We start from the raw sequence: 27,240 nt of genomic DNA on the forward strand, positions 1-27,240 counted from the left end.
ATCTACTTTTAACTACCAATTATCGAAATCAAAATTTAGAAATCCTGAATTGAATACGAAACACGCCCCTACTTATCCCGAAATAAAATAAATAAATGATAAAAATATCCTTCTAAATCCTTTTTATACATCACTTTTCAGTTTTCACATTCATAAGCTATATTTGTAAACAACTTACTTGTTCTTAAATTTTATACAAGGCATATTATTATAAATACAATAAATCTAACACTCAATAAGAATTAATTTCAAGACAACTTATTCCATTTTAACATATTCAAATCAAATGACTCCTAAAAGCACCGACTATTTAGTTACGGAAAATTCTTCTGTTACTCCAAAAATACACTCAACTTTCCATGCTATCCCTATAAACAAGTAAAAGTCAATATCAATATATATTTTTAGTTTAATAGTTTAATGTGAAAAACTATATCTAGAGTAATACTTGTTCCTTCTTAATTTGAGGGTTCATTCTAGATGATATATCAACCTGTTTTTTTTCATCTCTTTGTATCGGTTTAGTTAAATATTTTTTTTTTATTGTAATCATATAAAATCATAATATTTAAGGTTCGATAGAAATATACGATAATTGAGTCAAAAATTGAAATTATAAAGATCATATCACTAATAGAAAGTGAAATCAATAAAATTGATTTTAAATTTTTGAATTGTATCATCTTTAATATATCATGTATAATGTTAGATATAAAGAACGGTTGAATTTAAATTTTAAAAAATTTAACAAATTAAAAAGAAAATAAGATAATTAAATTGAAATAATTAAAATATTAGGATTCATTTTAACTCCATAACTTTAATTTAAACTCACGTATAAATTGTAAGCAAACTTACAAAATTCCAAATTTGGCTTCATCTATGTTTTATAACCCTCTTTGGCACTGTGTACAATCCCTTCCCAACGTAAACTTAAAAATCTCACAATTCACAATTAATCATAAATAAATAGTACGTATATTTTTTTATGAATATATCCCTAAATTTTTAGTAGCTCCGTCCATATATATCCGTACAAAAATATATATGATGAGCCACTTGACTGTAGCCGTAGCGAAAGCGAAATAAAAAAATAAGAACTTTCTTGACAGACATGTTTGGACTTTTTCTTGAGTTGATGAAAAGTATAGTAATATCAAACTTTGTCTTTTGATTCACGTAATGTTTAATAGTTTTAATAGAGTCCGAATTAATTTGCACTGTTACCGTAAGTTTATCAAAAGTGAGATCATACTTTTTGCAGATAAAATTTATACTCAAAGCTCAATCTTAAAATCTTTAGTTAAGGGTGAAATTATAGTAGATTGTTTGGTTGTTGCTTAAAGTTACATATGAATTAGTTATGTAAAATTTCTTTATTCATGTATTATTTATCTTCTATGTTGATGTGTTGAATTTTGTATATAATAACTAAAATATTACTCCCTTAATCTCAACTTATGTAACACAAATTTATTCTATTTTTTCTCCAAAGAAAGTATCATCTTTCAATAATTAAAAATAACTTAACTTTAAAAATGTAGTATTCTTAAGGATTGTTTGGTCTGAATACAAGTTGTTATGAGATAAGTTGTGATGAGATTTGTGATAACTTTTTATTGAGTGTTTGAACTTTATTTAGTTTTTTATATTTTCTCAAATAAAACTTTTATCTCATTTAACTTAAATATTTTTGTGTGTGCATTCTCACGATGGTACAATATATATATTTAAAAATAAATTTTCTCTTTATTTAGCTTAAAATAGAACTTTCATTTTAAATTTGTTGAAGTAAAAGAGGATTTATGAGAAATCAAAATAAACATAAGAATTGGTCAAATAAATTCATAAATAAAATTTATATTTACATAGTGTAATCTTTTAATAGAAAAAATTGAAGGATTATTGTAATAATAAGGAGTGGTGAGGAATGTGAATGTTATTATACATGGTGTAAAAAATAATGCAAAAATACATGAATGTGAAAGTGATATATAAAAAGGGTTTAAAATGATATCTTTGTCATTACTAATTATTAATCTCGAGATAAGTTATTTCAGACTTGTTAGCCAAACAAAAAATTTAAATGACACCATAATTTAATTGCAAAAGTATTTGGTGTTATCCTTTACGCCAAACGACCATTAATGAAATAATTTATAGTCACACAAATATTTAAATTTTATTTTAGAACAAAATACTCGAAAGTCTCTTTTTTAATAAAAGTAATTTTGTACCCAACCAAATGATATTAGGTAGATTATGTGACCAATCGAATACTATTTTAGCCAAGTACATAGCTAATGCTGTTTCGTTCTAATCGGAAAAATAACGTGAACATTTTAATTTTGTTTACGTTAATGAAAGGTAACCAACGTGGCATATTAATTACAATATAGTACTCCAATAATATTTAAATTTCATTTTAAAAAATTAATTAAACATTTTGATACGGTTGATTTATTTTAATTTTATATTATGAAAAATATATTTTTGTAAACTTTGTATTAAATTAAATTAGATAAATTAATTGAAAACAAAAAAAAGATAACATATTTATTTATTTATTTTCAACCAGAAAATTTCAGATTTTTTTTTTAACTACCCAGCAATTATTTAGAACTCCCCACCATCTACCCAATTTCTGTTGGGTTTTATATATCTCTTCATTTTACAATAAGTGTCATCATTTCCCTCAAGATTTCAATATTCACTTAGGTAATGCAATATTTTTTTGCTCAATTTTCTTTTTGAGAAAAAATAGATTCAGATCTGTTGTGGGGTCTTTTTAGAGTTGCTCATAAGCTTTGATTTTTTCATTTTTTTTCTTTTTATGTTCAAAGATCACTTTTTTATCTCTCTAGTTGGTATGTTTGGTGTGATTAGAGATCTTGAATCTTGATTTTACGTGTTTTATACGCTAATTTTGTTTTGAATCTATATGATTTTTAATCTATAAATTCATGTATTGAGCTCATACTTAGTATTATTTCTGTTTTACATTAGCATTTAGAGACGATCAGGTGATCCAAAAATTGTATTTTTCTTTGTTTTTGCTGAATATGGAATCAAGTTGTTAGCTTTTAAATGAAATTTGATCTGGGTGTGTTCATTTTCTGGAAAATTTTGCTTCTTTTGAAATTTGATTTGGGTTTGTTGTTAAATTTATTGAGGGGGGAAAGGGGAGGGGGAGATATCTTCTTGCTATTAGAAATTGTAATTGATCTATAAAGAGGATCCACCACCTTTGGTGAAGGGGTGTGGTGGAAGTGGAATGTTAAAGGTTCTTACTTTTAATCAGAGGTCACAGGTTTTGAGCTTTGAAATGGAGTTGTCTTAGGTTGGGAAACTTAATGCAATGTTGGGTTTTTAACGGGGCCGATCCGGATTAGTCGGACTAGAGGATCTTGAAGAGGAAAAATTCATTTTGCTGACACCAATTAATTTGTGAAGTGAGGACTGGTTGGAGTAAGGGGGTGGAAGGGATTCTTCCGAACCCCATTGCCGAAAATTTACAATGCGTGTATATGGTCAAATTGTTTAAGTATGTATTAGATGTTGAATCCTCTTAGTTTATTTGTGTGTTTACTTTTGTTACTTTTTGGATCCCCTTGGTGGAAGTCCTGCTTCCACATTATGGTGGTTTTATTATTGGTATGTACTGTCTATTGGAGAAGTCGATAATCCTTTTTGTGCACGAGTATTAATTTTGTGGTAATCTTGGTTTGCTCTTAGTTACTTGGTCGTAGATTGTGACAGTTTGCTTGAATCTTATGTAATTTTTGGTTCTGAACTTTTGATTTGGTCTTGGGTTTAGAGATTGAATTGATCTAGAAATGGCTTCCAATGGAGACAACAATGCTTCTGCAAAACCTCCTCCAGAACCATCACCATTGCGCAAAGCGAAGTTTTTCCAGGTACGGTAGAAATGACTCTGATGAGTCTATTCGTTTGCTGCTTATATCTTGATCTTGTATTTTTACTGTTTGTCATCTTTGAACTTTATGATTACAGGCTAACATGAGAATTTTGGTGACGGGTGGTGCTGGATTTATTGGCTCTCACCTCGTTGACAGACTGATGCAAAATGAGAAGAATGAGGTACATACTTATAAGTTTAGGCCTGGCTTCACATCATATGTTCCACTTACAAAAACGGATCCAGGATTTGAAGTTTACGTGTTTCTACTGTAATATTAACTTGGTTCACAAACAAATATTTATCAATATTTTATGGATTTCTGTGTATATATATATGGTATGGTGGTAAAAGCTACTAAGTTCACGTGAACCCATCAGTGACCATCTAGATTCGACCCTGCCACTAGATACCAGCACATTGATGCTATAAAAAATAATAAGGCTCGAAATATGATTGTGTTTACCAAAACTTGTTGTGTTATGCTTAGGTGGTTGTTGTGGATAACTACTTCACTGGATCAAAGGATAACCTAAAGCAATGGTTTGGCCATCCAAGATTTGAGTTAATCCGTCATGGTAAATCACTCTTCCTTATTTATCTACCTTTCTGCTCCCGAAAGTTCTTATCTACCAGAATTATATTGCAAGCATCTTTTGAGCAATCTCTACCGAGCTCCCTCCGCAAATTGTTTTCAGAGCTCTTCTCTGTTTGCTTCTACAAAGAGTTTCCATTGATTATCTTGTTTTATATTCATATTATATGCAGATGTTACTGAGACGTTATTGGTTGAAGTTGACCAAATTTATCATCTTGCTTGCCCTGCTTCCCCAATCTTTTACAAGTACAATCCTGTTAAGGTCAGTAATGAAGATCCCCGTAGTGCAAAGTTTTCATCTTTTCTTAATATTATCACTTGTTCCTTTGAATCTAGATAGCCCGAAAAATGGTGTGTAGTTTATATTGATCTTTTTCTTGCTATATGGTATTTGCAGACGATTAAGACAAATGTCATTGGCACTTTGAATATGTTGGGACTTGCCAAGAGAGTTGGGGCAAGGTATGAATCTGCTTCTATCATCAATTATTCTTGTGATAATTGATCTTCGTCTAACTTCATTACTCGAGCAGGATTTTACTGACATCAACCTCTGAGGTTTATGGAGACCCGCTTATTCACCCTCAAGATGAGAGCTACTGGGGAAATGTTAACCCAATTGGTATGCATTTATAGCTGTTTTAAATTGCAGTTTCTAATGATATGGCATTAAACAAATCTTCGATAATGGAAAAAGACCCGTTGAAGGTCATATACAACTCTTCAGAACAGATCTAACAAGAGATGACTCGCTTCTTTCATAAATAGCCTCCTTTTAGAGTTTGCAAGAATTGCAGTTTCTTCTTAGTATCTGCTAGATATATATTTCCCCTCGCTTTTGTGAAATTGATCGTGTTAGATTGGTGATGTAATGTGTAATGTAGCTTGTGTATTTCAGGAGTTAGGAGTTGTTACGATGAGGGGAAAAGAGTGGCTGAGACTTTGATGTTTGATTATCACAGGCAGCATGGAATCGGTATAGCACTTCCTACACATATGTTTCTTTCAAACCTATTCAGTTTTCTTTTGTAAAGTTCTGCATTCTGAAGAATTTGTCTTGCATCTCCAGAAATACGAATTGCTAGAATCTTCAACACGTACGGTCCACGAATGAACATAGATGATGGCCGTGTTGTCAGCAATTTCATTGCCCAGGCAATTCGGTAATATTCTGAACCTCGTTATCATTCTTACCCTTCCATATTTATCTTACATTGTGAGAATTACTAATTGCCTACCCTTTCTTTGTACATTTTCACAGTGACGAACCCTTGACTGTTCAGTTGCCAGGAACACAAACTCGCAGCTTTTGTTATGTTTCCGACATGGTATATTACAGTCTATGAGCCACTATACTTGAAGTTCATATTATGTTTCATCTTCTTTTCTTACCTTCCTTTCTGAACGATGAAGGTTGATGGTCTTATTCGTCTGATGGAGGGAGATAATACTGGACCAATTAACATCGGGAATCCAGGTTAGCTTCCGTTGATTTGATTCTTGGCGTGTCCAATCAAAACTCAATTCTTCCAATTTTATTACTCAACTAAAACAACTCATCTTCTTGCAATCAGGTGAATTCACAATGCTTGAACTTGCTGAGAATGTGAAAGAGGTAATCCACTGAACTTGCCTCGACTATGTATTCACATGACACGTCTACAAGTTCATCCAAATCCCAGTAACTTCACGGAGCATGATATATATAATGAGTCCAATGCTGAATCCATCAAGTTAAAATCTTGAATCCGTCTCTGACTATAGTTGTTGTTGTTTTGCAGCTCATCAATCCAGATGTGCAGATTATCACAGTGGAAAATACACCAGATGATCCTCGCCAGAGAAAGCCGGACATCACAAAGGCAAAATCACTACTCGGATGGGAACCAACGATCAAATTGAGCGATGGTATTCCCCTTATGGAGGACGATTTCCGTAGCAGGCTCGGTATCTCCCGAAAGAAATGAGCTATTATTGGTTTTGAGTGATGGACACACTAGAGGCTTTTTATGTTTTCATTATACTCAGTTTTTCCACTCACTATCTTATTACATTTGCAGCATGACTTTGTGCTATATATAAATGCATTTTGATGTCAATTTTAATATATGATTATCGAATATCTTTCGTATATGTGTTTCTTTTATCTTTATGTGTCAAATTGTGGACAACTTCGTAAAATCGAAGCTTACAAGATGCCTCAAGTCTAGTATCGATTACGTGGGTATAAAAGACAAAAGCCCGTCTAGCTCAGTTGGTAGAGCGCAAGGCTCTTAACCTTGTGGTCGTGGGTTCGAGCCCCACGGTGGGCGTGCCTTCATTTTTTTAAAGAGAAATTGGTATAAAATAGTCGTCCAACAAATATAATTTTTTGTACATTAATTTAGGATATATACAATTTTCTATATTTTTATATACTTGGCTAGCGAATGCAATTATTTTTAGTCGATCGGTCAAATGTAACTTGCCCTTTTTGGAATCATCAATCAAAGTTTATCAATTGTTTCGAATATAATTAAATATATGTATTGTTAATACGAAAATAATATTTGAAAAACATGAAACAACGAGTTAGGAGCATTGACAATGTGTTGTAGTATTGACGTTTCAAATTCCATAACAATCCATAATTTTTTTTAAAAATAAAAACAATCCATGAAACTTAAACTTTCATATCTTAAAGTGAAAAAATGTTAAGAGTTTTTAGCACCATTAACAATTCATGGAATTTTCTCGTGCTTTAATTTAGGAGTATTTGACAATGATGAAGTCGTGTGGATGTTGGTTATGCATGATGATGTTGGCTAATGATTATAGTTGCTTGTAGTATCTAGTTGTTTTGGTAAAATATGGTCTAGATGTGTGGATGACTCAGAGGATAAACGTGTGACAGAACAAATCTAGTTAGATTCAAGTCAGTAAGGACTATATTATTGGGTAAATCAAGGTATTGCCAAGAAAACTAATTTCAGACTTACTTTGACTAGCTACATTAGTACGAGATAGTCTCAGATGTCCAGTCCATCATCGATGACCCAATACAATAAGTTTCGTAGACCAATCGAATCTAGGGAATTCATATTCAATATGACAATTACAAATTGGGATGTGTAATTTGAGAGATGTGTGAATAACGATTGTTGTGACAGGCGTGATTAGGAAAATGTTAATTTAGAATTAGAAGAAGTAAAACTATTTTCCCTCACTTATATCTCATCTAATTTTCATCACAATTGTTGTTTAAGCTCTCAAGTTGTAACAAACTCCAGCACGATTTTCTGGTTATGATGTTCATCAAGTCATTAATGAATCACTCAATAAAAATATTATTTCTCTATTCATACTTATAGGGGTCGTTTGGTAAGATGTATTACAATAATGTATGTATTAACTTTGTGTATTACTAATATTTTATTTGGTAGACTTTAAGGTATTGTGCTATGTATAATTAATACATAACAATTTACAATATTAGCAATACAATATTAATGTTTTTTAGGATATGCATTAGTATGAATAAAGACACAATCGTTCCTCAAAAAAAAATTCACATCCTTTCCACCGTATTTTTGTAGCAATTATGTAATGCATGTTATTCTCAATGAGCCAATTATCAAACATTACATTATGAAACAATCTCAACATAACGAACGTCAATATAATTAATATCAATATTTCTAATTCCAACATTACTAATACATCATATTTTGATATTATTCGTATACATGATAGGCCCAAATTTACACCTCAATTAAGAAGTATAAAGCGGCCGTTGTCAAATATAGAACACAACTACGTTGAGGTCAAATCCCACGGGAAATAATACGTAAACTAAGTCGTATGCAGTTATTTACTTTAGTTACTTATTTCCGAAACATAATGGGAAATATGAGAATTTTTTATTTTGGTCTAAAGTTCACTTTTCGATAAATAACAATTAACAATATCATTTAATTAGAATCAATCAAAGAGAATTAATTAGGATTGTGTTCACCAAGACTGTTTGATCATTCATGCGTTAATTACAAAACTTCATCTTGCGTTGTTATTATGTCGATCAAATTTAACCTACACTATATCGCTTCTCAACCAAATCAAATGTATATCACTTATATTCTTCAAACTAAAAGTGTTCACCATCATTTCGATAGATAGATTCTCAAGTTGGTTAATCTTGTTATGACATTAACTATTGGACGAGTCTAGATCCTCGAATTATTGTTATTAACTCTTCTTTTAGGTTTTAGCCTTTTTACTCAAACAAGCTATACTTAGGGCAAGTTTTAATGTTTGCAATTATTAGAGGTCAATTAAAATGAAGGAGATTATAAGGTATATTGATACAACACGCGATTTATTCCGTAAAAACTCTAGTTTTAGATCAAATCATCATGGATTCCACAATTCTTGGTTGTGAAGTTTAGTCACTCATGATTAATGAAACAAGGAATAGACTTGCATTCATTCAAGAAGTAATTATTTACAAGAGTTAAAGACAATCAATACTTTGATTTGAATAAGCCGATGAAAATTCTTGTTCAAGTGATATCATCTTCATCATTATAAAACAAAGAAGATAAAATAAAATCCTAAAATAATATTTATAGTTCTTGGAAATTTGAAATATAAAAACAGAAAGTAGAAATTCGGAGCTAGCATTTGACGGTTTGTCACAAATCACAACCTCACAGGTGTGATGGTCCGTCGCATAACTTGAGAGACTTGTAATATTCTTGCAGGACTAATGTTGCAACCGACAGACCAACACATACAAATTCACACTATCAAGAGGTTAATTGTGATTAGTATAACCCTTTGATCCTTCTATTTTACAATCACTTTATAAGTTTAAATAAATTTGAATAACTAATATAAAAAAACATATTTAATAATTAAGATTTGAATCATTAAGATTTAGAACTAAAAATAACAACAATATATATCATTATAATTTCACAAATGGAGTTTAGATAGGAAAATGCGTACACAATCTTGTTCCTATCTTGTGTTGCTAGAGACACTAAATCCAATACCCCTCTATTTAAGTAAAACATATCTCATCAGATATAAAAAAGGAAACAAATAGTAAAGAAATCATGTTGGAAACAATGGTGAAAAATACATTAACAACACAAGATAATAAAAAATTCATGCTAAAAACAAATAAAAAGAGAATAGTAGAAACAACATATAATACAATAGCCGAATCGAGGGAAATAACAACTAATACAAGAATAAAGAATAATCTAATACGATAGTAATAATAACAATATTGTTAAGAAAAAATAAATAATATTCAACTATCTATTAACTACTAATTTTTTACTCTAATCCTCAAACTACATAATCTTATATCTAAGGTCATGCTCTCGATGAATAATGAGTATAATTTTAGTTGTTACACATCATTTTTTCTTTATCATAACAATCACTTGTTTTTTTTTAAAAGAAAGAAAATGAATTTGAAAAATTACTACCTGTCTAACATACTTCCTTTGTACCTAATTACTTGTTCACTTTTGAATTGACACCTATTAAGAAAATAATTTTTAACATAGTGAGTTTACCATTTTTACCCCTATTAATTATAAAGTTGATGAAGTAGTATCAAATTTGACTAATCATAAATTAATTTGAGCTGGTAAGCACAATCCACGTCATCGATCCATGTGAGAACAAAACAATTACAATCTGTTGAATTCCACTTAATCAACGGTCCACAATAACCCATAAGCAATCACGCGGATCGCAATCTTAAGCCGTCCATTTCAAATTTCGAAGAAATTCATCAACCGCCAATATCTTCCGCTCAAAATATTTCAACCCCCTCCAAAAAATGTCCCCCTTTATATAAACCCTAGCTCAGCTCACTTCTCCATCATCAAATCTCTCTTTTTCTCTCTGAATTATCTCTCAAAACTTCTCAAAAAATGTCTGGCCGTGGAAAGGGTGGCAAGGGATTAGGCAAGGGTGGAGCAAAACGTCATCGCAAAGTGCTTCGTGACAACATCCAAGGAATCACCAAGCCTGCTATTAGGAGGTTGGCGAGAAGAGGTGGAGTGAAGAGAATCAGTGGGTTGATATATGAAGAGACAAGAGGTGTTCTTAAGATCTTTTTGGAGAATGTGATTCGTGATTCTGTTACTTACACTGAGCATGCTAGGAGGAAGACTGTTACTGCTATGGATGTTGTTTATGCTTTGAAGAGACAAGGAAGGACTCTCTATGGTTTCGGTGGTTAAGACTTTAGATCTGGGTTACTGGGTATTAGTAGTATTTTAGTTTTGTTGATGTAATTGGTTATGTTTCTGAATCTATGAAATATCTTGTTTCTGTGTTTCGAATTTGGTCGTTTTATGCCTATGAATGTGAAGAATGGTTTTATTTTGTGGAAAATATATCTTATTTCTGTGTTTCAATTGCTTCAAAATTGGTTCTTTTCATCTCTTGATAATGAGAAACTGTTTAATTAGTTGTTTTGAACCAAAGTTTGATCTTTTCCTGCATCTATGAATTTGTTTTGCTTTTCCAACGAATTGAAGAACTTTAGCCCATTTTAACAAGGCTTAATTCATAGAGGAACATACCAAATTCATCAATACATTGAAAATGGCTTTGCCTTTTAAAGGGGTATTACACAAGGGCAGCCACCAATGATTTATTTTCTCACATTTTTTGTGTTTCAAACTTAAGAGTTGTTATTAATTTGGACATATACTTGAAGAAAATTTTCATTTGTTGAAAATTTGCAAGTGTTTCTACTTATTTATATCTATAATAAAAAAAAAACTAATTGATGGGTGCTTGATTAAGTAAGGGTAAAATTTAAAGAATAAAATCGATTTCTTGTTAAAATCTTAAAAGACAACTATTTTGGAATATAATATTATTAATATTTTTGGAATAATAAGAAAGCATGAACAAGAGTGCTTCGTGATTACTCTATGGAGGAAAAATTTTACTATGGTAGAGGCCCAACCAACAAAAGTTGGAAGAGGCTCCATCCATTTTTTGACATGTGGATCATGGGGCCCAAACCATTAGTTAAGGTTGAAAAATGAAACCAAAAGGAGAGAGAATGTAAAGTTTGAGTGGGAATTGCAAAATAATTGTGGGGTCCATGTGAAACTTTTCTTTTTATACACATCTTTACTAAAGAAACTATGAATAAGTAGAAAAATAATTACTAATTGCCTTGTAACTCTTCTTAATACACTCTATTTTAATTATCTAAAAAAAAAAAAAAAAAATTCCGGAAAAATATTTTTAATAATATGAGACGGAGGGACCACAAGTTTGTATAGAACCTTTTCTCAATTAATAAATGCTAACATAATGTACATTCTCACTAGTCACTACAATAAATAATTTAACTAATGAAATAATTTATATTTTGTGTTTAAATGAAACGCAACATGATAGAATTAAACCAACAATTTCATAATCCAAAAACACTTCAATCCACAAATACTCTTCAATAAGTAACTAAAACGGAAAGAACATCAATGATCTTGAAAAACAATTACTTAAGTTTTGATACTATTGTCATGAAATTCAAAAACGAAAAACATCCAAAAACACCAACATAAATACATATTATTTTCGTCAATTTATACCATATTTTTATTCTTAAAAATCAAGATAGGTGAAATTTAATAAATATTTTGCTTATCTACTTTTCTTACATGTTTTTAGAAATTATAAATATAAATAATATTTTTAATAATTTATTCCTTGAAAGAATTTTTGCAATTTTACAAAATTTATTTATAATTATAAAAAAATTAATTGTTAGGATTAAAAAAATTACTTATATCTTGATTTTATAAACTAAAAAATAAATTTCAAACAACTATTTATTATAATAAAATAAATAATATAGAATAGAAAAAATAATATTAAAATAATAAACTAAAAACTTATATAATGATCATAAATTTAAATCAAAATTCAGTACGTAAAAAAAGAAAAGCATAAACTAATTAGTTCAATGGGTTGATTACATGAATTTTCACTAATATTTTTTTTTAATTTCACTATCCTCAATTTTCTTGAATTCATCCAAAAATAAGTAAATTTAATTTTTTTGACATATTACTTTAATTTCCCCTCAAATAAATAGTAATAGAGATATAAAATATATAATAGATACCGTGTGTGAGTTTCAAAGTTTCTTTATTAAAACAAAAAATAAAAAATAAAATTTACACTAAGAATTAACAAGCAAAAAGGAAAATGCAAGTAAGAAAGAAAAAATAAAAGTAAAGATTAAAATTAGAAAAGAAAAAGTAGGGAAATAAGTACATATGGGTCCCACATTTTATAAAAGAAACCAAAGGAAAAAAAAAAAGTAAAAGAAGTAAGAAAGGGAAAAAACGTTAAAAGGAAGAGAGAGAAAGAGGAGTGTCCCCTTTTTCTGAAAGTGATCCAATTGGCAAAATATAAATGGGCCTCTTACAACTCTTGTTTGCCACATCATACTTGTGCCTCGCCCAGAATAAAATTTTTCCTCTATGGAGTATGGACCTTTCAAACCTCTTAAGGAAATTTCAATCATATCTCTTTACATCAAAGTGTGTAACATATTACTTCTTTTGTTCCTATTTATTTGATTTTACGTATTAAGTAATTTACTAATATACCTTTATTTAGAGTGTAAGATGAATACGAATTAATCAAGTTAGTCTTTTAATATTGGTCAAATATATATTTTATGACTAGTCACTTTCAAGGGTAAAATTGGAAGAATAGTCTTATTTATGCATTGGTTTGTGATATGACAAGTATTAATGAACATCTATTTTTAGCAAGTACGGCATATAAATAGAAACGAAGGAAGTAAAATATTATTAAATCTTATAATCGTAAATTTATTAAGTAAACTATTCCTCCATTTCATATTAGTTGATCCATATTAGCTTATTATGTCTCCTATTTTTTAAAAATTAAATATGCATTTTAAAAAGTATATTGACCCTTTTAATGATACTTCAAACTAGGGTTGTTCATGGTTATGGTTAAAAAATCAAATCAAACTGCAATCCGAATCAAATCGATATTTGGTTGGGTTTGATTTTAAATTTTGAAAACCGATATTATTTGGTTTGATTTTGATTTTACAAAAACACCCCGCAAAAATAACCAAATCGAACCGATAAATTAGATATTTTATAATTATTTATATATTATTCACAATTAAAATATGAATATTTTAATTAACTTAAATATTTAACTTTACAATTTTCTCAAGCTCAACACTTTAGCCCAACTATAACAATCATAAGTCTAAGAGCCCGTTTGGATTGACTTAAAAAAAGTAACTTTTAAAAAGTAACTTTTTAAAGTGCTGGAACTTATTTTTAAAATAAGTAGTTATGTGTTTGGATAAAAGTATTGCAGTTGAAAAAAAGTTGTTGATGTGTTTGGCAAATAGTGCTGGTAAACACTTTTTTTTATCAAAATGTCTGAAATATCCTTTAAGTTGTTAACATGATGAAAAGTTGATTAATTTAAGGTTTTTATACTTTAAAAAAAATTAAAACAAAATTAATTTATATTTTACATCCATAAGTAATAATATTTTCCTATCATTCACGTATTTCTTTACCACCACAAATTATTTATAAGAGGAATAATAATAATAAAATAATATTAATAATAATAATAATAATAAAATAATAATTATAATAAAATAATAATAATAATAAAATAATAATAATAGTAATGATAATAATAAAATAATAATAATAATAATAATAAAATATCACATATTTCTTTACCACCACAAATTATTTATAAGAGGAATAATAATAATAATAATAATAATAATATAATAATAAAATAATAATAATAATAATAAAAATAAAATAAATTAAAAAAAAAATAATAATAAAATAATAGTAATAATAATTAAAAATAATAATAATAATAAAATAATAATAATAATAATTCAATATGGGCAATTTGGAAATTGTATAAAAGAATTAAGGGCAAAAGGGTAATATACTTGGTCAACATAAAAAGACTTTTAAGTTAAAAAAAAGAAGCTCCCCTCCCCTAGCTTTTAGCTTTTGGCTTAAAATAAGTCATTTTTGACTTAAAATAAGTCACTTTGATAATTGCCAAACACTCTAATAAGTCAAAAACTGGTTTTTAAGCCAGTTTGACCAGCTTAAAAACCCATTCAAACAGGCTCTAAGTCCATTAAAATCCATTTGTCTTTACATACCATACTTCACATAAAATAGTCACACTTTCTCTTAATTGAAACACTTTGTTTGTGTAATGCTTAATTGCTTAATTGAACCGACCATAACTTTTATGTGGATTGTTTATGTGCTAGATGTTTGTGTCTATCGACGTAAGTCCTCAAAAAAATTACTAGTATTTTCAAATCGGATAAACCAAAAAAACTAAATCGAATCGAACCAAATCGACGGTTATTTTTTTCGTTTGGTTTGGTTTGATTTCAGAAATTTAAAAAATCAACTAAATTTGTTTGGTTTTGATTTTAATCAATAACCGATCCAAATTGAACCACGAACACCCCTACTTCAAACTTTAAATTTGATTACTACGACTCTAGAATTACTACTTTATATAATTTTTTAATACGTCATTTCTTTCAATTTATGTGTATCTTTCCTTTTTAGTATGTTTCAAAAAGAATTTTATTTTTAATGAAATAATTTGTAAAGACACAAATATATACGAGTTATTTTATACTACAAAACTTATTTTTTTAAAATTAAAATAGTGTCACATAAATTAGAACGAAGAAAATACTAAGGATAGTATGAGAAAAATACCGCTATTTGTTAAATACTCAAAATTTCATCACCGAAAATTCCCTTTTCAGAATTTCGCCCTCCAATTTCGTCAGCCACAGTTTCCCTCCGTAACCGCCATTGCAATAGGAGAGAGAAAGCTAGAGGGCGCGCGGGGGAGAGAGAGAGAGAGAGATTGGGCTCAAATGGTGAATGCCGACGAAGAGAAGAAACAGGTCGTAGAGCATTCGGTAAAAAAACCTACCGAGGAACGAGGAGGAAGAGGAGAATCTTCGTTTCTGAACAACAATTATTCCTCAGGAAGCAAAGAAGAAGGAGAACTTACTGCATCTGATAACGATGTAAACGTCTCTCATTTACCTCTATTTCTATTCGTCACTATTGATTTAACTTCATTTGCTCGAAATCGCAGCTCAATTTTGCTAGCTCTATGTTTTAAACTTTATATTCATCATTTTCCAGATGTATACTTGCACAGTTCATTTACTACTGTTTTTTTTTTTTTTTTGCATTTTAATGTCTTCCTAGAAGGAGAAAACTATACCTCAATCCCAATTTATTTTCTGATACTCAATAATGTGTCGTATAAGATTAATTAGGGTTTATATCCTGTACTTGTGCTGGTGGGAGGTAGCACTGTGAAATTAGTAGGTGTTCGGAAGATGACCTGGACAACACGGTTATACAAAAGCAATTAGTTAGGTTTTAGAGATTTTCTACATTTTGTATGAATCTCTAAACAAAATGAGAAGATTCTAGAGAAGCATCAGACTTAATTTAAAGTTCAAAATAAGTTTTAGATGTGAAGGTTTTCCCCCTATATTCTGTTCTTCACCTTTGTGTTGCTTTAAAATCCTCCTGAATTTAGTTGTTACTGCCTCGGTGCGAAGTAAAATGTCTTTCCTCGTGTCTTTTCTTTCACCTTTGCGTTGCTTTGAGTGCCTGTGAGTGTGAACTTTATTTTTTATTGTGTTTCTACAATGGTGAGTGTATAAATTTTTTTATGGGGAAAATAGAAGCTATTCCGGGTTATCAAGCTACAGTAGTATTGAGTTGATTGAGAATTGTTTTCGACAGGATCGAAATGTTTGTTCCACCGATCAGCTTACGAGCAGTGTTGCTGCTCCACTGGAGCGGCAGGTTCACGTTGATACAGTGAATAAGAATTCTCAGGATACCCAGGCAGGTATGTCGTTAAGCTCGAGTATTAAAACATTTATATGTATTTTGAACCCTCGGGGTTTCATCTACCTACTAGGAATGACTGGTGACAGTTTTTTTGATCAAACCATCCCATCAGCTTATATGCACATTGTTGTTAAGCTCACTTTCCATGCGTGGCTGTTAATTGATTGAATTTACTCTGGTGTTTTTTTGAATAAATTTTATTATTATATTGAATACACTTGGCAACGGTGCTTCTCTTGGCACGTGGTATTACAAAACCATATGATAAAAAATAAGGTTAAAAAATATATAAGAAGTTATTCTTTTGGTACAACTCTTCTCCTTCCTTGGTTCATAGTCCTCCCACCCCCATATGCATTAAGGAAAGGTAACTAGATAAGAGGTTATAACTCATACTCTTCTAGTTCTACATTCCATTTAATCTATGGAACTTGCTACTTAATTTGTTTGGTCTTTAATTACATTTCTTGCTTATCTGACTGCCCCGCGACTTATTTGCTATATTTTTTTTTCCTGCATGCTTTGCAGAAAAAAATACTTCTTCCAGCAAAATGGGTTGCTCAATTGATGTGCCTTCTAGTGCACCTCATGAATCAGCTCATCTGAAGAGTTCTAAAAAGAATCGAGAGCATTTTGTACCATTTCTGATAAGCTTCTCAGATGAAAGTGGCAGTGACTGTGAAAATTCTGGACGGAAGAAGATTTCAGCAAGTAAAAACAGAACCGTGGCTGAGGATAAATTTATTAAACCACCAGCACCTGCTCCTCGAAGACCTCAGAAATTGCAAAAGATTACTAGAAATGAGGCAAAGTTAATGCCAAGCAAAGGGGCTGTAAGTCAGAATGTTTCTTCTTTATTGACCAAACCTAATGGAGGCACTTGTGGAAATGCTGCCCGCTTGCATAGTTTTACAAAGTTAAACAATCCAAATAAGGTAGCTAATCTTGACCATGGGAAAAGAGCAAATGTACATCTGAACTCTAGTAAACTTCATGACTTGCGCCAAATGATCGCGATTCGTGAGAATCAATTAAATCTTGAGAAATTACAGAATACCAAAAAGTTAACTTCAGCTTCGTGTAGGGATGTAAATGTTGTCAGTAAAAGGAATTTGGTGGTGAGGGCATCTAGAGAAACTACTAATGATAATTTGCGAGAACTACAAGAACCAGATAAGAAACGCCAAAAAATTATTTCGCCGAATCCAAGTTGGGGTTTCTCAAACTCCCATGAAATTATGTCTATGGTTATAGGATCAGAAAAGTGTGCATTAAAGGATTCCGATCAACTGGAACCAGCTGATCATAGCAGTCCTGGAGAAAAATATCCGTCTTGTTCAGTCATTGCTGGACAACTGAAACAAAAAGAGTATCGGGGCGCTTCTTCTTCAACAAATCCATCTCTCACTCTCAAAAATGGTACACATACTCTATTTATATATACAAGCAACTTTCTTTTAATGACATTAGTTGCTGTGTAATTCAAATGAGCTTATTGCCACAGGTATAGATACCGTAAGGAATCTCAATCAGAGTTCCAGCAATTCATCAAAAGAAATTGCAAGTAAAGCTGCCAATAAATTGGTAAATTCTCGTGTTTATCACAATAATCCCCATCTGGTTGTCTATGTTTAATGTTTTAACATCAAGCGTGAGAATGGGCATTGAATGACTGGTTCAATATTCTTTTTGGCGCATGGAGCCTTTGTGTGGATATTTTGAACTTAGTTTCACTAGCCCAAAAGTCTTCCATTTAGTAAAAGTTTTCTCCTCTATTACTGCAACTACTGCACTTAGAAGACGGTATCTTCCAGAGGTAAGATAGTGAAGATAAAATTTCTGTGCCAAGTGGATTGAAATAATTGTCTAGCCTTTTGGCAAGAGATGCTTAATCTAAGTGCCTATGCAGATATTATAAAGTATAAGGTGCTTGTTTCCATAGGGGTTTAATAAAACATTGATATAATCTGATAAAAGCCTTAGAATAGCTATCTGTCAACAGTTTGATTTTTTAGGTTTGGCCTGTAAATCCAATAATGTTTCCTCTTGGAAATTAAAGACACACCTTGGAAATATTAAAAATAGAGGTTGTACTTTCTTTGTCTTGTTCTTCATTATCAGGTTCTCTGGATTAGTTTTTCTTTTCTTGTTCTTCATTTTCTTGCACTGGTTGTATGGACTATGGACTACCTTGAGGCCTGTGATAACGGGCAATGGGTTAGAATGGGAAGGAAATAAATAGAGATGGAATGGTGAATAAGGTACTGTCTTGACTCTTAAGTGCAGTCTCATTCTTGTCCATTCCTTTCTATTCAGCCAAAGCAATTAGTCCCTAGGATCAAGCATGAAAAGTTTTGATATTGTTGACATTCCTTCTTCGCTTATACTTGGAGTATGTCGCCCCATCCAGGACTATATTACGTCATCCATGTTCTTATTTATTCCTACGTATATCATCTGTTGTTATGACTTCAATTTTTTTATAGTTAAGCTGCTACGTCGCCTCATTAAGAGAGGTTTTTTATTCAAAGGGAGCCCACACAAATTATCTACCTAAATCATTTGGAGTGTAAAGCTTTTAGAAATGTTAAAGGTCCAATTCGTTTGAAATAGGATGGATCGACAAGCTAAAATGACGGGTCTTGCCAATCAAACTTTGTTAACTATGTATTCCTAAATGATCTAGGTGTATAATCTTGTCCTATTAACTTTGTTTCTTCTTCCTGGCCACCACTACAATTTGCTTAGTAAGGGGCATTTTGTAAATGAAGGATAATGACTCTTTATGACGAGATTCAATGCTTTCCATTCCAAAATTTTCATTTAAGCTGAGGTTTTGTATTATTCATGGTTAAGTTTTTTCCTAGATTTCCTCATCCTGGACCTAGCATGTTTGTATATGCAACATTCCGATACATTTGCTATAATGTCACTTCCACTGTATCAATTCTGGTCGGGCATTTATCAAATCTTTCTTTTTCTATTGATTTTGTTTCTGACTTGTGAACTTGACCATTAAACGATGATGTAGTTTAGTATTATGGGAAGGAAATTACCCGATAATGCCCACTTCCTCTTGGATCCTGAAAGTGAACATATGAAATTACTCCTTTTTTTTTGTTGTTGTTGTTGTGAGATGGTGGTTATATGAAATTTCATTTGTTTCAACTTAGTTTCCACTGCATGATTCCGAGGTGCAAACTTGTCGAAATGGATAAAGCTATCCTTCCTTTTTTCTAACAGGAAAGATCACACAGTAGGAAGGCTTGATTTTTGTCATTGTATTTTTTAAGCTGTATATACTGGTGATAGCGTAGGGGCTTTTTTTTGTGTGCGTGGTGTGGTGTGGTGGGGGGTTAGTCAAAACATGCTTTCTGTATTGCATCTATATTGATTTTCGGGGAACTTAAATTGCAGATATTTTATTGTCTCTTGTCAACTCATGTTAGCTTCATGTGCATTTGATTGTGCTTGTGTACTTTTTTCATGGATAGTTGTTACCTTTTCCCCCTTTTTTTCATTCTAAGGACAAGGCAGAGCATGCTGCTGAACTATGTAGTCAGTACAATCAGCCTCTTTCACAGAAGAAACTGAGTTCTGGGCTTGCTGGTGTTAATTTAACTGAAAAGAGCGGCAGCAATTTAGTCAGATCTAATGAAAACACACAGAAGCCTTCTCCCGATGGTAACAATATTGCAGCCTTTACCCATGGTGCAGGCAGCAATGCTGTGGCCAATGTTGTACGTTTCTGCCTTTTTCTGTCTTCCTCTTTCCTGTGTTTTTCTTCTCCCCTTCTTTTTCTATAACCAAAGCTTAGAATTGCATATTTCTGATAGTTCTTTTTCCCCTTGTGAAAGACATCTCTGAACTTTCCAAGCTTTTGGAACTTCTGTGACAAGCCGAATATTAGTGGAAGCAGCAGAATAGACTTGCAACCACTGTTGAATTTAGAAGAACTTCAAGATAAAGAACTGGAAGAAGCACAGGAATATCGCCGCAAGTGCGAGATTGAAGAAAGAAATGCTCTGAAATCTTACCGAAAGGCTCAAAGGGCCTTGATCGAAGCTAATGCTAGATGCTCTCACCTATACAGTAGAAGAGAACAATACTCAGCCCAGCTTCGAGATCTTATGATGGGAAATCCAAATTTGTTACTGTCTTGTGGGTCTCTTGATGAGACTGGAATTGGATTGGGCTCCTTACCTGCAATTTCTGATGTTAATTTGCATTCAATTCCCTCTTCAAGTTGTGCAGTGCAACCTACATTTGACTTTAACAATCAACATAAATCCAATTTAAATGTCCATCCAAATAATGTCGCTCTTCAAAATGTCTCCAGTGTTCAAGAGCATTACAATTTGGCATCTGATCCGTGCAGCGAGCCTGATTGTATCACATTCAAGCCTCATAAGGAAGATAATGGTGCAAATAACATGTGCTCCCCTTCTGAGGATTTCAGTATGTCTCGAAATGAGGATGAAGGGACATTTCTGTTCGAAGATAAATCTCCAGAAAACCATCTGGACTATCAAGGAAAGGAAAAATCCATAGTTGACATGGACAAGAATACGAACAATGCATCAGAGGGGCAATCAACAATGGATAATTCTCCGGATTCTTTAATCCTTGAAGCAACTTTGCGCTCTCAGCTTTTTGAAAAACTAAAGATGAGAACTTTGTGTCAGAAGGAGTGCCCACAAGAGAGCCTGGAAGCTGTAGCTGAAGGAAGAACAGAAAATAATGAGCTTGTGGGAAGGGTGGTAATAGGCGATAGATTATGCTTCGATTCAGAGCGAGAGATTGAGCCACAACAAGAATCTGACTTTCAAGGTAGTGGTCCTTTATGGGCATCTTTCTCTGCAGTAGCTCATCTCTGTTGATCACAATTTGACCTGTGTGCATATGATCTGTAAATCAGAATTTTCTTAAACACTAAAATACCTTTTTGGCTATTTGGTAGTGCAATGCTTTTAGATAAACAACAAATACTTCTAATAGAATGTAATAAGATGGATTTAGTAAGATGCACAGTATCCTGTATACAAAGGACATATTACAAGTACTACTCAATAGTTAATTGGATGTTATAGCTGAAAAATATATATGATGTCAAACGATCCATCAACCTCATTGCCAAACTAGTTGGGTTCAGCTATGTGAATCCTTTGTATTTGTTGTGCTCTATTTGGGTCCATTTCATTTCAATGAGTACTTTGTTTTCTTAAAACAAATTAAGGGTTTTCTAAAGCCAAAGGTTCTCTACACCCTTGAACTTATTTTGACAGACATACAAATCTCTAAAAAGACTAAAAAGACTCTTGGCAACAGCATATCTAACGTGAGTGTGATAATAATCAAGTTGTTATCGTGAACTAGCTTGTATTGCATATATGGTAAGCTTAGCTGGTTTGGTTTTTCTCACCATATCCACTATTTGATGTAGTTTCCTGGACAGGCAAAATTCATTCTGTTGCATCACTTGTACGGTTGTACTAGTTGTTAGGAGCAACTGTTTTCTTTCTTATTTTTGTACACTTTTGGTTTCAATTCTCCAGAATGTTTATCACGAATTCATATTATTTCAGAGATTGACATTCTTTATTCTGTTTGAGCCAACTTTTTTTATTTCTATTTCCTTTTGAACTTTTTATTAGGTTGTGATGTGATGAGTACGATGTTTAAGATGCCTGCTGAGGTGGACCATCAGTGCAACAATGAGAAGTTTGGTTCTAATTCTGCATCCCCTTCCTCTTATATTTGTTTAGATAGTTGTATCACCACAAGCGATGACAAATCTCAGTTCGCAAGCTCATTCACCTTTTCATATCCTATTTTGAAGAGTGCTATCTTAGACTTTAAGGCTTCAGATTCCATGGATTTACTCAAATTACAGATTAGAAATTCCATTGTACAAACTTCTCATGATCAGGGGGAAGACAATTTTGGTAGCAGCACCATTCCAAGCATTTCAAGTGCGGTCTCAGTTGAAGCAGCTTCACTGGATTTAATTGGCAGTAAAAGTGGGTCTTACTCTTGCAATTTTACCATTGACCCGCTTTGGCCACTTTGTATCTTTGAACTTCGGGGAAAATGCAATAATCCTGACTGTTCTTGGCAACATGTTAGAGACTACTCTTCTGAAAGTAGAATGAAGGTGGCATTGGATAACGATGGTATAGATCTTCTGTTTGAAATGCGTAGGATATCCTGACAGTTCCTTCATGTCCAACATGTGGAGTTAAATTTTTGTTTCATGTTTTCTTCTGTAGACAGGGTTGGATCACCAACTCAAGGACAGCTATCTTCTGCCGAAAGAACTCTTACCAAGTCACTTGACTGCCTTGGTTTGGCTCCCCCAACTTATTTGGTTGGCTTGGATGTTCTGAAAGCTGATCTGCAGTCATGTAAATCCATTCTAAGTCATGAGTACAGCCAACTGTGGGTGAAGTGTTTCAGTCTTACCTTTGTTCTCTCTAGTCAGCTGCCCACTGATTTGCCATTTGACGGGCCGTTATTTCATGGCGCTAATGCTCGTGTTGAGGTCCAGGGTGGTTGGAATAGGCAATCACTTTATTTTCAAAGCAGAAATGGATCATCGGTTTGTCGAATCATCCTGTTCTTTTCTAATAATGCATGGGTGTGGGGGATGAAAAGAGGGGAGGAAAAAAGATGATTTTTAGCTACTTATATAACGCTTTTGGAAAAAGCTGAACTTTTATTTTTATCAACTATTATAGAAGACTTGCTTTTGAAATACCAGTGCATCTGTGGAAGTATTAATTTTATGTTTCCATACATGAATCAAGTAAAATCATTTTGCATCTCCTTGCTGCTTGCCAAAACAGTATCTGTCTGTGAGAAGAATTTGGTGATTGTACGAACTCTTAAACTTAAATATATTTTGGTTTTCTGGGTCATATTCTATTTTTATTTTTCTTTGGGAACGTTTGTAATTACTTGTCGAGGCATCTGAATCTATCTAAAGAATGCAAATGCTGTGTTATTGGTTATTACCTTTTATATCATGCTACTAGGTCCTTTCCGGGGGCTCTTTTAACTTCCCATTTCACTATAATGCTCCTAGCCTTCTTCCGCTATAGGAGTTTCATCATCTGGATTTTTAGTCATCAATGGTGGAATATCCCTTTTTGTTCCCTGTCCTTGTATAGGATCGAGTTCGCTATGCAGCAAGCAAGGTTTTTTTCAACCTTCCGTTGCAAGCAGATAAATAGTTGATGCCCTTCCTTGGCACGTGCTGTCAGTGCTGTATCTAATCTTCTAATAACTTTACAGGGTCCATGCAAGGAACTATCTGCTGATGATGACCAGATTGTAGAGATGGCTCTTCTTAATCTCAGTCAGGAGGCTAATAAACCGAAGGGAAGGTTACAGGTATGTTTTTTGGTGGTGATTATGGGTTAGATATTTGGATGGTCAGTATTCTCATCCTTCTAATTTTCTCTAAAACATGTAGGCTCTTAAACTCCTTGCTCGAGCTTTGGAAGTTAATCCTACATCAGCAGTTGTCTGGATTGTTTACCTGTTACTTTACTATAGCAGTCAGAAGTCCATTGGGAAGGATGACATGTTCAAATGTGCGGTATGCAGTATTTCTACATTGAACTCTACTACTGTTAAAACAGAATATTTTAGTTGGTTCAAGGTGTTAATACTATTAGGAAGTCTATGCGCTGAAAAACATTTGTAGTTTTGTACATTATAGGCATAGGAATATGGTAGCTAATCGCTTTGATGGTGCGCCAAATATTTTTTTAATTGCATCAGAGAACACCAGTTTGTTTTACACATTATTAGGTTAAAACTGTGAAAACCGACCGAACTGAATTTTTTTAAATTTATTTTGGTTCAGTTTTTTTGGTTTAAAGTTTTCAAAATTTTGGCTTTTCGGTTCGGATTCGGTAGAGAACCCGATTAAACCGAATAGCTGAACTTCTGCATACATATGCTATTTCTGATTTCAGTTGCCTCTCAACGTGGGAAATGATGTTTTACTTTTGCAAAATGGGCAGTAAGTTTATTAGCATGGCTAACTGTTTGAAAAAGCATTTTATAAATCGCCATCTAATTTGCAATGATGTCTCACAAAAAAAAAATGAATTTTATTTTATATTTGAATTCATTCCTTTTCCAATGCCTATTTGACTTTAGAATTTAGATATATTATTCTACACGTCTACTGCATTCTACTGTAGGAGTATCTTCTCAATTCTGGAAGTCAAATGTAATTATCACATATCCTTATCAAATTGATGTAATTATGTCATGTTCAAAAACCCAACATAAAGGTACAAACCAAAAAAAATGAACCAAACCGAATTAACTTCGGTTCTGTTTTGGTTTTTTTCTTTTACCAAACCGAACCATATGCCCGCCCCTAGTTTTAGGCCCCTTCTCCAAGTTATGTATTAGCCTTCATTCTAATAGATGGGCTTCCTTAAAAATTGTCATAAATCCAATTCAGCGGAGGTTTTACTTTGACTTGTGAGTTTGTCTATGATTCACTTCATTATCCACATAGATACTGATAAAACTTCTTATTCTGCAATCCAGGTTGAGCACACTGAAGGCTCTTACGAACTCTGGCTTTTATATATAAATGGTCGAACACAGCTGGATGAGAGGTTGGCTGCGTATGATGCTGCACTCTTGGCCCTGTGTCGCCATGCATCTGTATCTGACAGAAACACTCTTTTTGCCAGCGATGGCATATTGGATATACTTTTGCAGATGATGAATTGTCTGTGCATGTCTGGGAATATCGCTACAGCCATTGATAAAATCAATGAGCTATATCCCACAGAAGAGAAATCTGATAGCCCGTTCAGACTGTCTCTTCCTGATATCATTACATGCTTAACCATTTCTGATAAATGTGTTTTCTGGGTCTGTTGTGTCTACTTGGTTGTGTACAGGAAACTTCCTGTTACCGTTCAGCAGCGATTTGAATATCAGAAAGAACTTTCTTCCATAGATTGGCCGTCTACTGACTTGACCTTTGATGAGAAGCAACGTGGTGTCTCTCTGATGGCATTAGCAGTAGATTCTCTAGCATTATACATCGATAGAGAGTCTCTTGAAGATGAAGCAAATCTCAGGGCAGCACACCTGTTTTCGGTCAATCATGTTAGATGTGTAGTGGTGCTTAAGGGTTTAGAATGTAGTAAGAGTTTGTTAGAGAACTATGTCACGTTGTATCCATCATGTCTAGAACTTGTTCTGATGTTAGCTCGGGCAGAGTATGATTTTGCAGATGGAAGTTTTGAAGGTTTTGAAGATGCTTTAGATAACTGGTTTGATGAAGTTCCTGGAGTGCAATGTATTTGGAACCAGTATGTCCAATGCGCACTACAAGACAGGAAAAGAGATTTTGTTGAGGGATTAATGGCTCGATGGTTCCAGTTTTCATGGAAACACAGATATTCTCAAAATGGTTGTCTGGATGCAGTAGATAGTGACAACTCCCAGTCTTTACCAGAGTCTGCTTCAGTATCTGATATTGCTGCTCTCTTTTCCAATTCTAGCTCGAATGATTATGTATTTGGGATGCTGAACTGTTCCATCTATAAGCTATTTCAAAATGACTACACTGAAGCTCAATTAGCCATTGATAGGGCATTGGAGTCTGCTTCTGCTGAGAGTTACAATCATTGTGTGAGAGAACGTCTTTTGTTTCCGCGTGCAGAGAATTTGGACAGTGATGGGAAAGTATTGAGACTTCAGTCTGGTTATTTGACTGATAAGCGTGCTTCTGTAACATCTGAGCCATTGTCCAGACAATTCATCCAAAGAATTAAGAAGCCTAGAGTCCGGCAGCTAGTTGGTAAATTGTTATGTCCAGTGTCATTGGAGCCTTCCATGGTCAACACAGTTCTGGAAGCATGGTATGGTCCGTCTCTCTTACCTGAAAAGAAAGACGAACTCACCAACTTTGTCGACATGGTTGAGAGCTTAATGGGGATACTTCCTTCTAACTATCATCTGGCAATTTGTGTATGCAAGCAGTTAACCAGAACTTCAAGTCCAGCTAACGCTTCTGGTGGCGTCTCCTTCTGGGGAAGTGCTCTATTGATAAGTGCATTATTTCAAGCTGTTCCCGTTGCACCAGAATATGTATGGGTGGAAGCTGCAGACATTTTGCATGATCTTACAGGTTCCCCGTCCCTATCCGTCAGTTTCCTGAAGAGAGCTCTGTCTATATATCCATTCTCTGTAATGCTGTGGAAATCTTATCTCAGTTTGTCAGAGGCTGAAGGAAATTCAGAAGCTGTTAAAGAAGCAGCAATGGCAAAAGGTATTAAACTCCAGTAACTAATACACACACCCATCGATAAATCTCGGGGCAGTTTTTTTGATAGTGTACTGAGTTGTGTATTTTTGTAGAGAACTAGAGAAGTGTACATTTACAGGAAAATCATATAGTTTCATGTTGCCATAGGTATTTCTTTGAGAGAAACATTTTTTATTCAGTATCTTATGAATGTTTAGAGTAAAATTTACCGTGTTGGCTGAATGGTACAACAAAAGATTTACTCTCATTTCTTGAACTATTGTGTGTTTGCTTATTATTAGTTTACTTTTTTCAGTCATTGAATTTTGTTCTTGAGTTGAGGGTCTATTGAAAATAGCCTATCTACCTCACAGAAAGTAGGGGTAAGGTTTGTGTACATCCCACCATCTCTAGATCCCGCTTATGAAATCACACTGGATATATTGATGAATCATCGAAT

The 27,240-nt window shown here is 32.8% G+C and overlaps 3 protein-coding genes and 1 non-coding gene across 5 annotated transcripts in view; all 4 read left to right on the plus strand.

The window, feature by feature from the left end:
• The first annotated feature begins 2,584 nt into the window (after positions 1–2,584).
• Positions 2,585–6,648, plus strand: LOC125818707 (UDP-glucuronic acid decarboxylase 6-like). Of its 2 annotated transcripts, none has more exons than XM_049498218.1 (13): positions 2,585–2,718; positions 3,818–3,917; positions 4,015–4,101; positions 4,410–4,497; positions 4,688–4,779; positions 4,915–4,979; positions 5,051–5,139; positions 5,416–5,493; positions 5,587–5,680; positions 5,779–5,845; positions 5,931–5,994; positions 6,092–6,132; positions 6,299–6,648. In XM_049498218.1, exons 2-13 carry the CDS (start codon positions 3,837–3,839, stop codon positions 6,482–6,484), a joined length of 1,032 nt encoding a protein of 343 aa, XP_049354175.1. In that variant the 5' UTR covers positions 2,585–2,718; positions 3,818–3,836; the 3' UTR covers positions 6,485–6,648. The 2 variants fall into 2 exon arrangements, with proteins under 2 accessions (XP_049354175.1, XP_049354176.1); XM_049498219.1 differs by having other exon boundaries at positions 2,691–2,867.
• Positions 6,649–6,756: 108 nt separating this feature from the next.
• TRNAK-CUU (transfer RNA lysine (anticodon CUU)) lies at positions 6,757–6,829 on the plus strand. Its single transcript has one exon. It is a non-coding gene; the product is annotated as a tRNA-Lys (tRNA).
• Positions 6,830–10,416: 3,587 nt separating this feature from the next.
• Positions 10,417–27,240, plus strand: part of LOC125818561 (histone H4) — a 400,968-nt gene continuing 384,144 nt past the window's right edge. The window contains exon 1 of the mRNA XM_049498052.1: positions 10,417–10,769. Within this exon, the coding sequence (XP_049354009.1) occupies positions 10,448–10,759 (312 nt within the window). The 5' untranslated portion in view covers positions 10,417–10,447 and the 3' untranslated portion in view covers positions 10,760–10,769. The remainder of the gene's footprint in view (positions 10,770–27,240) is intronic.
• Positions 15,380–26,987, plus strand: LOC125818535 (uncharacterized). The gene is made up of 11 exons (XM_049498020.1): positions 15,380–15,645; positions 16,382–16,490; positions 17,021–17,911; positions 17,997–18,076; positions 20,020–20,232; positions 20,350–21,322; positions 22,147–22,665; positions 22,762–23,090; positions 23,786–23,884; positions 23,967–24,092; positions 25,064–26,987. Exons 1-11 carry the CDS (start codon positions 15,490–15,492, stop codon positions 26,819–26,821), a joined length of 5,253 nt encoding a protein of 1,750 aa, XP_049353977.1. The 5' UTR covers positions 15,380–15,489; the 3' UTR covers positions 26,822–26,987.

This window comes from Solanum verrucosum, unplaced genomic scaffold, assembly GCF_900185275.1.
Source record: "Solanum verrucosum unplaced genomic scaffold, falcon-dt-bn FXZP01000252.1, whole genome shotgun sequence".
NCBI classification, from domain to species: Eukaryota; Viridiplantae; Streptophyta; class Magnoliopsida; order Solanales; family Solanaceae; genus Solanum; species Solanum verrucosum.

Coding starts and splice junctions, on each gene's coding strand:
- LOC125818535 (XM_049498020.1), top strand. CDS start 15,490: ATGGTGAATGCCGACGAAGAGAAGAAACAGGTCGTAGAGCATTCGGTA. Junction 22,666..22,761: donor GGTGGCATTGGATAACGATG/GTATAGATCTTC, acceptor TTTCTTCTGTAG/ACAGGGTTGGATCACCAACT. Junction 23,885..23,966: donor AACCGAAGGGAAGGTTACAG/GTATGTTTTTTG, acceptor TAAAACATGTAG/GCTCTTAAACTCCTTGCTCG.
- LOC125818707 (XM_049498218.1), top strand. CDS start 3,837: ATGGCTTCCAATGGAGACAACAATGCTTCTGCAAAACCTCCTCCAGAA. Junction 4,980..5,050: donor GCCAAGAGAGTTGGGGCAAG/GTATGAATCTGC, acceptor TTACTCGAGCAG/GATTTTACTGACATCAACCT. Junction 5,140..5,415: donor GGGAAATGTTAACCCAATTG/GTATGCATTTAT, acceptor TGTGTATTTCAG/GAGTTAGGAGTTGTTACGAT.